The sequence below is a fragment of the Nycticebus coucang genome, chromosome X, assembly GCF_027406575.1.
Source record: "Nycticebus coucang isolate mNycCou1 chromosome X, mNycCou1.pri, whole genome shotgun sequence".
Classification (NCBI taxonomy): domain Eukaryota; kingdom Metazoa; phylum Chordata; class Mammalia; order Primates; family Lorisidae; genus Nycticebus; species Nycticebus coucang.
Genome location: NC_069804.1, coordinates 129,325,888 through 129,342,786, shown reverse-complemented (window position 1 = coordinate 129,342,786; position 16,899 = coordinate 129,325,888). Strand labels below are relative to the sequence as shown.

The 16,899-nt window shown below is 42.2% G+C and overlaps 1 protein-coding gene across 1 annotated transcript; it reads right to left on the bottom strand.

Annotated features, from left to right (window-relative positions):
- Window positions 1-1,234: 1,234 nt before the first annotated feature.
- On the bottom strand, window positions 1,235-1,962 carry LOC128577440 (60S ribosomal protein L6-like). Its single transcript, XM_053579667.1, has one exon. The coding sequence runs from the start codon at window positions 1,945-1,947 to the stop codon at window positions 1,267-1,269; it is 681 nt and encodes a 226-aa protein (XP_053435642.1). The 5' UTR covers window positions 1,948-1,962; the 3' UTR covers window positions 1,235-1,266.
- Window positions 1,963-16,899: the final 14,937 nt, after the last annotated feature.

The window sequence follows — 16,899 nt, the reverse complement described above, 5'->3', positions numbered from 1 at the left end:
AACATGTACTTTTATTGATATTGGTTATTTATACCAGCTAATTACATGTAGCCCTTAAGCATCAGTCTTAAATGAATGATAGCTACTATTGTCTCTCTTGCTCAGCTGAGAAAAACCCACATCGGGTTTTTCTATTTAGCTTACAGCAACCACTTGCAGGCTTTGGAGTCAGATCACCTGGGTTCTAAACTATGTTCTGCTTTATACTAACAGCGAAAGCCATAAGTTATTTCAACTCATTGAGCCTTGTTTTTTCTCACCTGTAATTCAGGGATACTATTACCCAACTCATAGAGATGTTGTGAGGCTTAAATCGGATAATGGGTATAAAGTATTTGGCACTGTGGCTGGCACAGAGTAACTGATCAATGGTAACTAAGTGTCACATATTCAAACTCTGGGGAGGGAGAAAAGTGGGAGACTCAAAGCCCCTCCTCCTGCTCAGAGTAGGAGCTCTGGGGTGAATCAAGAATAAAGTGGAGGGCGGCGCCTATGGCTCAGTCAGTAAGGCGCCAGCCCCATATACTGAGGGTGGCGGGTTCAAACCTGACCCCGGCCAAACTGCAACCAAAAAATAGCCGGGCGTTGTGGCGGGCGCCTGTAGTCCCAGCTACTTGGGAGGCTGAGGCAAGAGAATCGCGTTAAGCCCAGGAGTTGGAGGTTGCTGTGAGCTGTGTGAGGCCACGGCACTCTACTGAGGGCCATAAAGTGAGACTCTGTCTCTACAAAAAAAAAAAAAAAAAAAGAATAAAGTGGAATTCTGGAGTCCGGACAGCCACATGATTAGACCACCCTGGTAGGATGGAGGATAGGAAATATAAATAGAACTGGCCTAAGGCAAACAAACCCTCCCTTGCTTTTGGCTCTCTTGGATCTCTTCTTTTCTGCATAGTTTGCTTATTTTATTCTTTCTGATCCAGAGAGCTGGGGCAGTAAGACACTAACCCCTAGCTCTTAGAAATCTGAGCAGGACCACGTTGCCGCTCAGAGGAAAGGGGACAGAGCATGCGTGGCTTAGTTCATCTCGATCTTATAGAAAAGGAGGAGGGAGAAAGAGCGAGTTTGAGAGAGAGAGAATGAGATTGAGAGAGAGCATTTCCTCCTTTTAAGCCAAAGTTCTAAGATTCAGTGAACTAAGATGATGTGAGCCATAGAAAGAAAGACCAAAGAACGTCCTCAGTATCTGCTGAGCTGGACTTCTTTTTATTATTATTATTATTTTTTTTTTTTGCTATCACCCATTTAATTAGGTGCTTTTTAAGAAATTTAATACACCATTTTATGAGGGTAAGCTCCATTTGTCAGGGCAAACACGCATCGCAGGTAGCCCTGGAGCTGAGGAATAGCCTTGATTTTCGGTAAAATTTGCGAGTCCACAGCTTTTTGATCAACCTTGGGCTGTTCTGTTATCTCGTATTTCTCTTTTTCTGTGGTGAAGATCTCACCTTCCTGGTGTCTGGGCTTCCGGAGCTTCTTCTTGAAATAAGCATCAGTAAGATGCTTCGGGATTTTAACATTACTGATGTCAATTTTTGTTGTGGTGGCAATGACAAATTTCTGGTGTGTCCTGCATGCAGGAACTCGATTGAGGGACAGAGGTCCAGTCACGAGTAGCAAGCCACTGCCCAGTTGCTTTAGGAAAACCACTCTCTTGCCTCTGTGGCGTCCAGTGAGGGTAATTAGAATGGTCTCGGGTGTGATGCTAGATCGCGGTTTTCTCACATGCTGACTGAATGGTTTTTTGCCATGGCTCAATAGCTTTCCAGGCACATCTTCAGTGGCATAGTATCTAGGCGTTTTGCGAAGTTTAACCACCCGAGTACCACCATTCTTGTCCCCACCAACTGGTTTTGTAACAATGGCAAGGACCTTCGCCTTCTTTTTCTTTTCAATCTTGGCTTTAGCTGCTGAGTATTTCCTCTTATACATAGCCTTTCTGGAATACATGGCAGATCGGGACTATCTGCCTATTCCTCTGATGAGAACAGGATTTCGGCTGCAGTGGGGCTTCCCCTTCTTCGCTTTAGGCCTCTTCTCTTTATTAACGGGTTTCTTCTCTTTAGAAACCGGCTTCTCAACTTTTTCACCCACCATCTTACAAGATGGGAAAGACTGAGCTGGATTTCTTGTGTGGCCCCTAAGCTATAGGGGAAAAAGGAATCCTTGGCAGCATACAAGTTCCAATCCAGGATTGCATACAAACTATTCCTTCATTGCTATTTATCTCCTAGATACTAAGGGTTGTTTTTTTGTTTGTTTTTGTTTTTTTTTTTTTATTGTTGGGGATTCATTGAGGGTACAAGAAACCAGGTTACACTGATTGCATTTGTTAGGCAAAGTCCCTCTTACAATTGTGCCTTGCTCCCCAAAGGTGTGGCACACACCAAAGCCCCACCCCACTCCTTCCTTCCCTCTCTCGGCTCTTCCTTTCCCCACCCCTCTCTCCTTCTTTCTCTCTCTGCTCTCCCCTTCCCCCACCCCCACTGTGTCCTTAATTGGCATTAATTATCCTCATATCAAACTTGAGTACATAGGATTCATGCTTCTCCATTCTTTTGATGCTTTACTAAGAATAATGTGTTCCGGCTTGGCGCCTGTGACTCAAGAGGCTAAGGTGCCAGCCACATACACCTGGGCTGGCAGGTTCGAATCCAGCCTGGGCCGGCCAAACGACAGCTGCAACCAAAAAACAGCCAGGCGTTGTGGCGGGCTCCTGTAGACCCAGCCACTTGGGAGGCCGAGGCAGTAGAATCGCTGGAGCAGAGAAATTGGAGGTTGCTGTGAGCTGTGATGCCACGACACTCTACCCAGGGGGACAGCTTGGGGGCTCTGTCTCAAAAAAAAAAAAAGAAGAAGAAGAAGAAGAATGTGTTCCACTCCCATTCAGGTTAATACAAAGGCTGTAAAGTCTCCATTTTTTTAATGGCCAAAAATTCATTACCACTCTTTCCATCTTGAAATGGCATCTACATTCCCTCCCCTTGAATCAAGACGGGATTGTGATTGTTTCAACCAATATGATATGGCAGAGGTGACACTATATGACTTCTGAGGTTGAGTTATAAAAAGCCATGTATGCCTCAGAGCTCGGCGGTTAAGGCACTGGCCACATTCACAGGAGCTGGAGGGTTCAAACGTGGCCCGGGCCAGCTAAACAATGACAGCTACAACCAAAAAAGTAGCCAGACATTGTGGCAGGCACCTGTAGTCCCAGCTTGGGAGACTGAGGCAAGAGAATAGCTTAAGCCTAAGAGTTTGATACCACAGCACTCTACCAAGGGTGACATAGTGAGACTGCCTTACGCACAAAAAAGAAAAGCCATGTAGCTTCCACCTGGTTCTTTTAGGGTAACCCATCTCAGGGAATCCAGTTGTTAAATATAGTTTAATTAAATACAGTTGTTAAATCCAGTTATTAAATCCAGTTTAATTACCCAGAAACTGCCATTCCGGCTGAATTCAGTCTTACAGCCACCCCACCAAGACATGAGTCGTGAGAGGGAAGCTATCTTGGAGCTTCTAATCTACACTATTCCATCCATTACCTACATACCCCAGAGAGACTCCAGTTGACACCACATGGAGCAAAAGAAACACCCAGCCAAATTCTGCCTATATTCCTGAACCATAGACTCTATGAGCATAATAAAATTTTTGTTGTGCCACTAAGTTTGGGATGGTTTATTATGTAGCAGTTGTAGGTGGGACAGTTACTTAGAGTCTGCAGAGGGTCAGTTGAGGTTTGAGAGCGTGATATTGTGATGTAATAAGAAATGTGCATTTGGTCTCTGTCCTGGCTCCTGGGCACACACTTCCTAAAACCCTTAGAATCTCCAAATGATGTGTCTTTCTGTGTGCTAATGAGGTCACTATTGGTGGGCTTCTGGATAGCTACGCAGGATAGGGGGCTGGGTGCCAGGGAAACCAGCCATATGATGAGAAGGTTGAAACTTTCAGCCCTACCCCTTTATCTTCCAGCAAGTAAAAAAAGTTAAAGGTTGAGCTGATCATCAATGGCCAATGATGTAATCAGTCATGTCTGCATAAAGAAGCCTCCATAAAAATCCAAAAGGGCCAGGTTCAGAGAGCTTCCCAGTTGGCAAACACATCTGCCAGGAGGGTAGCCTACCCCAAACTCAACAGGGACAGAAGCTCTTATACTCAGGACCCTTTGAGGCCTTGCCCTACACATCTCTTCATCTGGCTATCTAGCTGTATCCTTTATTATATCCTTTACTAGGATAATAAACCAACAAACATAAGTGAAGTATTTTTTCTTTTTCTATTGTCTATAAGACTTAGCATGATCTGTTTTTTGAAATTATCTTTTACTTTTATTTATAAATATTAGTTGTCTATTTTTTGAGACTTAAAAAAAAAAGAAGTTAACTGATGAGTCTATACTGAATCTCAGAGTCAAAGCATTCTATAATAGACATACTCTTATTTGACCATGTGAATGTTACTTTCTTTGCGTTATTATAATTATTGCTTAATATTTCAATGTAGCAATTGTCTGATTCCTTTTCTGAATGTATTTATGTTCGTTCGTTCTTTACGAGGTTTTTGTTTCTAATCCTTATCTTAAACATTGTTATTGTTATTAAATTTTGAATCTTTTTAATTTTGTGAAGGCAAAAAAATGGAAACCTAATTAACACATGTATATGTAAAAATTAAAATTAAAAAAGAAATAAAAAGTGAAGTATTTCCCTGAGCTCTGTGAGCTGCTGTAGCAAATTAAACATACCCAAGGAGAGGGTCATGGGAACCCCCTGACTTATAGCCAGTTGGTCAGAAGTATAGATAGCAACCTACTCCTTGCAACTGCCATCAGAAATGGGAGCAGTATTGTGGGACTGAACTATCAACCTGTGGGATCTGATGTTATCTCCTGCTTGATGGTGTCAGAATTGAGTTCAAGTACAAGACACCTAGTTGGTGTTTGCTGGAGAAGTGGTTGTTGGTGGAAGGAAATTTCCACACACATTTTGGTGACCTGAGGTGAAGTGCTATGTATTGAGAGAGTAGGAAAAAGACTTTAGGCTTTTTCCCCCTATCTTTTCAGAGAGAGACACAAGATATTCCATCCAAATCACCCTCTTATGAAACCTGACCCTGCCTTTCTGATGATCCTTCTATTCTTCCTTATTTTGACTCCCTTTCAAAAAGAAGGCAAAGCCCAGCTTGTCACCCATATCTCAGTGGTTAGGGTGCCAGCCACATGCACCGGGGCTGATGGGTTCGAACCCAGCCAAGGCCTGTGAAACAACAATTAACAACAACAAAAACAAATAGCCAGGCATTGTGGTGGGCATCTGTAGTCCCACCTACTTGAGAGGCTGAGACGAGAGCATCACTTGAGCCCAAGAGTTTGAGGTTGCTGTGAGCTGTGACGCCACAGTACTCTACTGAGAGCAACATAGTGAGACTCCGTCTCAAAAAGAAAAAAAAAAAGAAGGCATGGTCGAACACTAAGTGGTAGTAGAGCCAACTTGACCTGATCCCAGAGATGGAGAAACAGAAAGAAGAAAATAATCATTGAGGGTAAAATTAATACTTCTTTTTTAAATTTTCAGATTAATACACATACACACACACACACAAAGTAAATTTCAGATTAATGCAAGTGTACAAACTATTAGGTTGCAATGTTTGCATTTGTTAGGTAGAATCCCTGTTGAAATTAATGCTTCCTAAATGATCTCGTGAGGAAGAAGTCCCAGGAGAACTGGAGTCAATTTCTCAGGCTGTCTTTGTCTCCTCTTGTCTTGAGACTTGACCTCTGTCTACTCCATCTCCAGGGGGACAGTCATGGATGCTGATTCCTTCCCACCATTGCCCTCTTCTGTTGCTTCGTGTGGGCTCACTCTGAAAAACTGGGAATGGTGACAGCCACGACCAGCCTATCTCTGAAACTTTGGAAGAACTATTAGGGTTGGGATGAACTAAAAGGAGGAACTGGAAATGCCAAAAGAAGCCAATGTGTTACCATGTGGTGTTTAATCATAAACTTCACTAATCTGAAGGACACTGAGCTAGGTACAAAGAAGCATACAAGGTCCGGGGTCTACTGTTCGTTTGAATCCTAGAACTCTGAGACATAGACCCTCAGAGGTCTTACGGTCAAATTGCTCATTTTACTCAGGAGAAAACTGAAACACAGAAAGAAGGTACTTGGAAAAATTTATTCTGCCATTAAAGGGCAGAAGCAGGAAGAAATACCTGGTTTTCCAAGTCCTAACCCAGAATTATTCTCACCATACTCTATGTCAGGGCCTCACCAACTTCAATATGCTCACACATCACTTGGGGATGTTTTGCAAAAGGCCACTCGGGGCAAAACTGGCTTAGCCAGGCCATCGCAGTCCTTCCTGTCTTTTGCGTGTGTTTATTTCATCATCTTTTCTTAAGACATGCGGTGGGAGCCTGAGGTTCTGCATTTGTAACAAGCTCTCAGGTGGGCCAGGCGTAGTGGCTCACGCCTATAATCCTAGCAGTCTGGGAGGCCGAGGCAGGTGGATTGCCCTGAGTTCAGAAGTTCGAGAGCAGCCTGAGCCAGAGTGAGACTCTGTCTCTTCCAAAAAAAAAAAAAAGCCAGGTATTGTGACAGGCACCTGTAGTCCCAGCTACTTGGGAGACTGAGGCAAGAGAATTGCTTAAGCCCAAGAGTTGGAGGTTTTTGGGTGGCGCCTGTGGCTCAGTGAGTAGGGCACCGGCCCAGGCAAAAAAAAAAACTGCAGGCGCCTTCATAGCTCATTGCTGCGAGCTATGAAGCCACAGCACTCTACCGAGGGCCACAAAGTGAGACTCTGTCTCAAAAAAAAAAAAAAAAAAACAAGCTCTCAGATGGCTGCAATGTTGCTAGTCCTTGGACCACGCTTTGAGTAACAGAGTTATTGAGCATAATGAGACAGAAAGGCCACCAAACCCTCTTTTACTTGACATATATGCATTACAGCCAGTATTGTCATGTCCATATAATCCCCCTTCCATCTGACCTTTTTGCTACTTGCCCTGGCATTAATACCAGAGGATAGTTAAATAAGGAAGCCCAAAACAAAAGATAAGAAATGTGATGGTTGGGCGGCACCCATGGCTCAGTGGGTAGGGCGCGGGCCCCATATACCGAGGGTGGCGGGTTTGAACCCGGCCCCGGCCAAACTGCAACAAAAAAAATAGCCAGGCATTTTGGCAGGTGCCTGTAGTCCCAGCTACTCGGGAGGCTGAGGCAGGAGAATCGCCTAAGCCCAAGAGCTGAAGGTTGCTGTGAGCTGTGATGTCACGGCACTCTACCGAGGGTGACAAAGTGAGACTCTGTCTCTATAATAAATAAATAAATATAAATAAAAATAGCCAGGCATTGTGGTAGGTGCCTGCTGTCCCAGCTACTTGGGAGGCTGAGGCAAGAGGATCGTTTGAGTTCAAGAGTTGGAGGTTGTTGGGGTGGCGCCTGTGGCTCAAGGAGTAGGGTGCCAGTCCCATATGCCAGAGGTGGCGGGTTCAAACCCAGCCCCAGCCAAAAAAAACACACACAAAAAAAAATAGAAAGAGTTGGAGGTTGCTGTGAGCTGTGATGCCACAGCACTCTACCGAGGGTGACAAAATGAGACTCTGTCTCAAAAAAAAAAAGAAAAAGAAAAGAAATGTGATGGCATGACTAAGTCAATTTTGCTTCTCCTCAGTGGCCTTTTGCAAAAGGTTTGCTGAAAGTGGAGGTAGAAAGTGGTTTCAAAACAAGTTTGGGGGGTTATTTCTGGATTTCCTGTCCCCTGTATTCATGGAAAATCCAGAGCATGAAGTATGAATATATAATAGTGTGCCCAGTTTTCTTGTGTGGTTTGTGGAAATCGGTCACATTGCTTTAGAGCCATACCACATGTATTTAAAGACTCTAACTATGCAATGGGGTTTCAGTCCAAATGATTCAGAAAATTGCTTGAATCCTTTACTTTGTCAGAAGAGTTTTGGCTGGTACTTAAAGACGTGGATGAAAAACAGAAAAATGTATGCCTTTTGCTTCAAATTAAACAAGATTATTTTTCTTCCCAATTTTGGAAGATAGAAGCTCACATTGAAGCTTGTTGTCCGCCTTCCCGGCTCTGTGACCCTTGTCACTTCAGATAATTCACTCCCCTCCTGGAGCCTCAGTTCCATCATTTGTAAAATGAACGACTTCCAAAGTTCTTGTATTCCAATTACCATCTCCAGCCCTGGAACGTGCTCCTTGCTGAATAAGATAATAAGTAAAGCCATGAAAACATCTGTTTCAACTGTGTTCTCCAGGTTCTCTTACTTCCTAACATAGAAAAGAGACACACATATTAGCAAGATTTTCAGCCACAATGGTTGAAATGATGATGCCTTTTCTAGTTAACCTTTAGTTATCCAAAAAAATAAAGAAAGAAAGAAATCAACTAGAACTTTTCTCTCAGCCACCAAGAGTTCCGGTACCCTGAGTCTTCCCTCCTATAAGCTTTTCTGCTTATGTCCCTTATGCTTACTGGTGACAAAAAAGCAGGACCAAGATTAGAAGTGACAACAACTAAAATATGGAATCAGTGAGCTGCAGGGCGGCTGGCAATCGTGTTTTCTTATTAGGTTTCAAGGGTCACCGTGGACATTTATGAAATATGAGTGATGTCAGGAAATCCTTAGCAGTAGTTCTTTAGAAAAGATTTGGATTCAAATTCCTTCATCACCACTTTAGAAAGATAGCAGAGGCTGGCTCGGCACCTGTGGCTTAAGCGGCTAAGGCGCCAGCCACATACACCTGAGCTGGCGGGTTCGAATCCAGCCAGGATCCGCCAAACAACAATGACGGCTGCAACCAAAAAATAGGGGGGCGTTGTGGCAGGCCCCTGTAGTCCCAGCTACTTGGGAGGTGGAGGCAGGAGAATTGCTTGAGCCCAGGAGGTAGAGGTTGCTGTGAGCTGTGATGCCACGGCACTCTACCCAGGCAACAGCTTGAGGCTCTGTAGGGAAGGGCAGGGCAGGGCAGGACAGGTAGCAGAGGAAAAGGAAAGGTCAGGCTGAGTTTGGATCACTTACCTTGTAATTCAAACCTTTGGGAGTCTCCTTGCTGAACCAGTATGCATCACAATTTTTAAAGAGATGACTTCAATGCTTCTTGCTGAAGTAGAAATTAAGAAGCAAAATTATAAAATATGAATTAACCAAAGAAAGAAAGAGAGGGAAAAGAAACCCAGAGAGGCTGTCTGGTCTATGTTTCACATCTAAGGAAGTAGAAACCTAAGTTAGCTCAGGCCGAATTGGCCATGTGATGTTTTTAAAAGTCCCTATAAGGAAATTTCACACCGCAGCCTGTCAGTACTGCCAATTCTACTCATGAATTTTCTATCCCATTTGAAACTCCTCTTTTCTGGAGTTATAAAAAGAGGGGTGCTGCTTTTTGTAAACCTCCTTTTCCACATCAGGGTAGAAAGGAAACAGGGATGGAAATAGGAGTTGTTAAGTGTGGCAAAGCAAGCCCAGAAAGCGGAGTTTTCAGCCTAGGTGGTCCCCTAACCAGCAGTATGTCCTTGGGCAAATCATCCTCTATAGCATTTTTTTTTCAACTGGAAAATTAGACGTCGGACTATAAGATCTCCAAGTTCTTTTCTACTAAGACAAACATTTGGTTCTTAAAAGTGGTGTAAAGGACATTGGAAACTAAGAAGAGGAAAAAGGGGGAGGAGGTGAGGAATAAAACAATCACCTATAGGGTACAACGTACTCTATTCTTGGTAAACTAAAAGCCCTAACTTCAGCATTTTATAATATATCCATGTAACAAAAAAACACAGTACCCCCTAAATCTGTTGAAATATTATCTTTTTTTAAATGATGTTTTTAAAATGTGAAGCACCTTGGAATTTGATTTCCGAGCAACCAATGCTGCCATCTTGTGGCCAAAACAAGTTTTTCTTTTTGTACTAAAGATGACTGACTCCAGACACAACACCAAGGATGATTTGCCATCATTCAGTACATTTTCTTCCTTTCTATCACGCTGTCTACCCACCTACCCAACTATCTATCATGTTTTCAATTTTAATTTTTTATTTAAGTGTAACATACATGTTAAAAAGTGCACCATTCATAAGGGTAAATTTTTACAAACTAAGTATGCCTCACACCCAGACCCTGGAAGCCCCCTTGTGTCACTAATCAGTCACTACTCTCCATCTATGCCACCCCTAATACACAATGAATTTCGCAAATGTAATATTGAGCAAAGGGAGCTAGTTACCAAAGGTACTACCTGCCTTCCTGCCGAGATTACCACTATCGTGATTACTAATAGCATAGATGTTTTGCTCGTTTTTGTACTTTATAGAAAATGAATTATTCACTATGTATTCTTTTGCATCTGGTTCCTTTTGCTCAACATTATACTTGTAAAATTGACCCATATTGTTGCATGTAGTTGTAGATCATTCTCATTGTTGTAAAATATCCCTCAAGAGCCTCTTAAAAAGTATTCTGCAATTAGGGCGGCGCTTGTGGCTCAGTGAGTAGGGCACCGGTCCCATATACTGAGAGTGGTGGGTTTGAACCCTGCCCCGGCCAAACTGCAACAAAAAATAGCCGGGCGTTGTGGCGGGCGCCTGTAGTCCCAGCTACTCAGGAGGCTGAGGCAAGAGGATCGCCTAAGCCCAAGAGCTGGAGGTTGCTGTGAGCTGTGCCGCCACAGCACTCTACTGAGGGTGACAAAGTGAGACTCTGTCTCCAGAAAAAAAAAAATATTCTACAATTAAATTAAATTTTACTTTTTTTCTGTATAAAAGTAATGTTATGTACATGGTAGAAAAGTAAAACATAGCTCAGCACCCGTAGCTCAGCAGGTAGGGCTCCGGCCACATACACCAAGACTGGAGGGTTCGAGCCCAGCCTGGGCCTGCTAAACAACAATGACAACTGCAACCAAAAACTAGCTGGGCATTGCAGCGGGTGCCTGTAGTCCCAGCTATTTGAGAGGCTGAGGCAAGAGGATCGCTTGAACCCAAGAGTTTGAGGTTGCTGTGAGCTGTGAAGCCATAGCACTCCACTGAGGGTAACAAAGTGAGACTCTGTCTCAAAAAAAAAAAAATTAAAATTAAGATGGTGGTATATAGAATTGTGTATATAAGTTTCATTATCTTAATACTATAATGTAAACAAACGTCACTACGTTATCAAAACTCTTCATGGACGTCAATTTTTAATTTTTTCCTTATCCTTTTGATTTTTCTTTTTCTCATTTTCTTTTCTCCCCCCCACTTTTTTTTTACTATTAACAAACCCAGTGAACATACTTAACCACAAAATGTTTACTGTTCTTTGAATTTTTTCCTTTTAATAAAATTTCAGAAGTAGTAGTATTGGGTCAAAGCCCTTAGGAAAAGGAGACCTTTTTGGTTTGTGCCTAGAATGGAATGAGTGATAAGAGACTGGGAGCAGGAGTTGGCACACACAGAGCATTTAGTGTATGTATCTACACTGGGCAAGGTGCTTTCCCGGCATTTTCTTATTTAATTATCACAAAAACTGAGGTATATATAATCTGCATTTTGGAGAAAGAAAACTCAAGGCTCAGAGAGCTTAAATAACTCATCCAATGGCACACAAGAAGTAAAATGGCAGAACCAAGATGACCCGTGTCTGTCCAACTTACAAAAGCTTGTGATCTTTCAACTGTAGCACACCGCCACCTAGAGTGCAGTTTGAATGATGCAACTGAAATATACCCTCTTCTCCAATTATCTTCTCTGAAGTTCCTCATAAACTGTACTGTTATCTGGGCAGGGACAGGGTACATTTTTCTAGCCTTCACATAGAAGCAGGAATATCAGAGAGGCTTTGGTCCTCTAGCAAGGCCTAAGGAACAGAGGTTAAGCTCCAAGGGAGGGCGAACAGTGTTTGCCTGAGGAAAAGAAGAAAGTCTGTTTCTCACCTATGTTCCTACTTCTTGAATTTTCTTCAGAAAAATTTTCTTTTTTCTATTTCCCTTTTTTTCTTTTCTTTTTTTTTTTTTTGTTGCGGTTTGGCCGGGGCCGGGTTTGAACCCACCACCCTCGGTATGTGGGGCTGGTGCCCTTCCCACTGAGCCACAGGCACCATCCTTATTTCCCTTTTATGAATGGACCTGAGTGCTCTCTCCTTCTTGACCCATCCCTCTGACTTTTCTCCAACTTGAACTTTGTCATAACCAGCTGTGCGCTACTGAGGTCCTTCTCGGTCTCTCCTCTCTGCTAAAGCTCAAGCCTCACTCCTGGGTGTTTGGATGCCCTTCTAGTTCATTCCTAGCTCCTTTCTACTTCCCCTCTTCCTTCCTCCTTCTCATCTCCTGCCAAGTACATCTCCTTTATGTCTCCTCATCTCTTCTTGTTATCTGCTGCTGCTGCTGCTGCTACCACCCTCACACATGCACCTCCAGAATCTTAGTTGATCTCCCAGGTTATTTGCAGCCACTTGGGGAAGCAGAGAGTGGCATCTTGAGAGAATGGGTTGAGAGAGGAGAAAACGGGGAGCTTGGGGCTGCAAGAAGTCCAGCTTAGCTCAACCCAGTTGCTGCATGTTAGAGAAACATCAGGCAGTTGAAGAGCAGCGTGAGCACCCAAAGGCCTACCATGAAGGCAAATGCTGGTCTTTTGCACTCTGCCTTAGGGCTGAGGCCTGAGGGAAATGCCAGTGTCCTGTCTTGTTCTGAATTGTTCAACAAGTAAGGCCTTTCCTAGATAGCTGTACTCCCCTCTTCTCCAACCTGATACCAAACTAAAACTCCTCCTGCAACACCCTCACCCTGATGCTACAACAAACTTGGAAGACTAATGGCCGTGAAAATCCTATTCATTTCAAAAATGATGCAGGAATAATTGGAAATCCATACTCAGAAACAAACAAGTACTATATGCCAATTCTTATCTCATATCATATAAAAATTAACTCGAAATGTAGCCTGGACCTACATGTGGGTGCTAAAACTATCAAAGTCTTATAGGGAAATATAAGAATGCATCTTTATTACCTTGAGTTAAGGAAAGGTCTCTTAGATTTTATAATAAAAGCATACACAACAAAATAAAAGGTGGAAAAACTAGACTTCATCAAAATTTGTTTGGCACACCAATGAATTAGATAACCGAGATAAAATGAACAAATTGCTAGAAACACACAAATTACCAAAACCAACTCACAACAGAACATTTTAACAGACCTATAAGAAAAGTTTCCATCAGTAATAAAAATCCTCTTCCAAACAAAGAAAAATCCAGAATCAGATGGTGTCACTGGTGAAATCTTTAAAGAAGAATTAACACCAGTCCTTCTCAAACTCTTCCAAAAAACAGAAAAGGAGTTAACACTTCTAACTCATTTTATGAGGTCAGTTTTACCCTGATACCAAAGCCACTCGAGGCATCACAAGAAAAAAAAAAAAAAAAAACTCCAGACAAACATCCCCTGTGAATATAGATGTAAACATTCTCAACAAAATGCTAGCAAATTGAATCCAGTGGCATATTTAAAAGACTATATAAGCAAGTGGTATTTATCCCAGAAATGCAAGAGTGGTTTGGCATAAGAAAATTAGTCAATGTAATATATCACATTAGCAAAAGGGAGGAATAAAAGCACATGATCATGTCAATTAAGGCAGGAAAAAAACTGACAAAGTCCAACCACACTTTCTATTTTTTTTTTTTTTAATTTTTGGCCGGGGCTGGGTTTGAACCCACCACCTCCGGCATATGGGGCCTGCACTCTACTCCTTTGAGCCACAGGCACCGCCCCCAACCACCCTTTCTTGATAAAAAACTTTCCATACGGAGTAGAGGGAACTTTCTCAATAAGATAAAGGACATTGATGAAAAAGCTAACATCATATTCAGTGATGGAAGACTGAAAATATCCCCTTAAAATCAGGAACAAGACAAAGGATGCCTGCTTTCACCACTGCCATTCAACATTGTGCTAGAAGCTGTGGTCAGAGCAATTCAGTAAGAAAAAATAAATAAATAAATAAATAAATAAAAGCCATCCAAATTGGAAAGCAAAAAGTAAAACTATATTAGACAGCACAATCTTTTATATACAAAATCCAAAAGAATCCACAAAAATATCTACAAGAGCTATTTTTAAAAAATCAGTAAATTTACAGGGTAAATGATCTGCAAACATAAAACCAGTTATGTTTTCAAAATTTCCAGGGTAAATGATCTACAAATAGAAAATCAATCATGTTTTCATACACCAGCAACAAAAAAGTCCATAGAGGAAATTAAGAAAACAATCTCATTTATAATATCGTCCAAAAAAATAGGAATAAATATAACCAAGGAGATAGAAGACTTATACACTGAAAACTCTACAACATGGCTGGAATACATTGAAGAAGAGCCAATCAAATGGAAAGACATCCTGTTTTCAAGGATTGGAAGACTTAAGTGTATCCGTAAGGTGCCAATACTACTCAAAGCAATCTGCAGATTCAATACAATCCTTATCAAAACTCCAATGGCGGGCAGCACCTGTGGCTCAGTGGGTAGGGCGCCGACCCCATATACCAAGGGTGGCAGGTTCAAACCCGACCCTGGCCAAACTGCAGCAAAAAAATACCCAGGCGTTGTGGTGGGCACCTGTAGTCGCACCTACTCAGGAGGCTGAGACAAGAGAATCGCCTAAGCCCAGGAATTGGAGGTTGCTGTGAGCTGTGAGCTGTGTGACGCCACGGCACTCTACTGAGGCCGATAAAATAAGGGTATATGTGAATCCTAGTAAATGTGGAATGTAAAGGTCTTAGCAAAATAACTAAGAAAATGCTGCAAAAGCTATGTTAACTAATGTGATGAAAATGTGTCAAACGATCTATGAACCAAGTGTATGGTGCCCCACGATCATACTAATGTACACAGCTATGGTTTAATAAAAAAATAAAATAAAATAAAATAAAATAAAAATAAAAATAAATAAATAAATAAATAAAAATAAAATAAAATAAGACTCTGTCTCTACAAAAAAAAAAACTCCCTCTAAAAACTTCAATGGCCTTTTTATAGGAATGAAAACCAAATTCTAAAATTGATAAGGAATTGTAAGGGGGCCCAAATATCCAAAAAAATTTTGAAAAAGGACAAAATTAGATGACTCGCACCTCCATATTTATTCAGCCATCTAAAGGAATGAAGTACTAATACATGCCACAATGTGGAAGAACTTAAAAACATTATAGTAAGCGAAAGAAACCAGGTGTAAATAGTCATATATTGTATCATTCCATTTTTTTTGAAATGTTAGAATAAGTAATCTATAAAGACATAACATAGAATGATGGAAATGCAAATCAAAACCACAATGAGGGCCAAGCATGGTAGCTCATGGCTGTAAGCTTAGCACTGTGGGAGGCTGAGGCTGATGGATTGCTTGAACTCAGGAGTTCGAGACCAGCCTGAGCAAAAATGAGACACCATCCCCCCATCTCCACTAAAATAGGAAAAAAAAAATAGCCGGGCATTGTGGTGGGCACCTGTAGTTCCAGCTACTGGGGAAGCTGAGGCAAGAAAATTGCTCAAGCCCAAGTGTTTGAGGTTGTTGTGAGCTGTGATGCCACGGCACTCTACCCAGGGTGACAGCTTGAGACTCTATCTCAAAATACACACACACACACACACATACATGAGATACCACTTCATGCCACCAGGATGGCTACAATCAAACAAACAAATAAAAACAGAAAATGACAAGTATTGACAAGGAGGTGGAGAAATTTAAGCCTTCATAATTGCTGGTGGAAATGTAAAGTGATTCAGTCTTTTTCAAAAACACAGGCTGTCCCAAAGTTTGCCCCTAAGTCACCACACATAAGGAAAATGGGAAATTGTAGCTAAATAGATATTTATTTACAAAACATTCATTACAAAATTTTACAAAAGGTGGCCAATATGTAGAGAATATTTTGGGGTTTTGTTTGTTTGTTTTTGAGACAGAGCCTCAAGCTGTCACCCTGGGTAGAGTGCTGTGGCATCACAGCTCACAGCAACCTCCAACTCCTGGGCTCAAGCGATTCTCCTGCCTCCACCTTCCAAGTAGCTGGGACCACAGGCGCCCGCCACAATGCCCGGCTATTTTTTGGTGCAGCCGTCATTGTTGTTTTGGCAGGGCCCAGGATTTGAACCTGCCAGCTCAGGTGTATGTGGCTGGCGCCTTAGCCGCTTGAGCCACAGGCGCCAAGCCTGTAGAGAATATTTTGTAAAATTTTTATAATGAATATTTTGTAAATAAAGGTCCATTTACCTACTCCTAGGTATACACCCAAGAGATAAAAACATATATTCTTAAAAAAAACAGAGGCTCAGAGCCTGTAGCTCAAGCAGCTAAGGCGCCAGCCACATACACCAGAGCTGAAGGGTTTGAATCCAGCCCGGGCCCGCCAAACAACAATGACAACTACAACCAAAAATTAGCCAGATGTTGTGGCGGGCCCCTGTAGTCCCAGCTACTTGGGAGGCTGAGGCAAGAGAATGGCTTAAGCCCAGGAGTTGGAGGTTGCTGTGAGCTGTGATGCCAATACCCAGAGTGACAGCTTGAGACTCTGTCTAAAAAAAAAAAAAAGGAACAGCAGAGGGCATCATTGTATAAAAGATAGATTTGGGCTCAAGCCATCCTCTAGCCTCAGCCTTTAGAGTAGCTGGCAAGTGCTTGAGCTTAGGAATTTGAGATCAGCCTGAGCAAGAGTGAAACCCCCTCTTTACTAAAAATAGAAAAACTGGGCAGCAATTGTGGCTCAAAGGAGTAAGGCGCCAGCCCCATACACTGGAGGTGGCGGGTTCAAACCCAGCCCCAGACAAAAACTGCAAAATAAGTAAATAAATAAATAAATAAAATAATAAAAATAGAAAATCTAGCTGGCATTGTGGTGGA

Excerpts from the sequence above, each read along its gene's own strand:
- LOC128577440 (XM_053579667.1), bottom strand. The coding sequence starts at position 1,947 with ATGTATTCCAGAAAGGCTATGTATAAGAGGAAATACTCAGCAGCTAAA.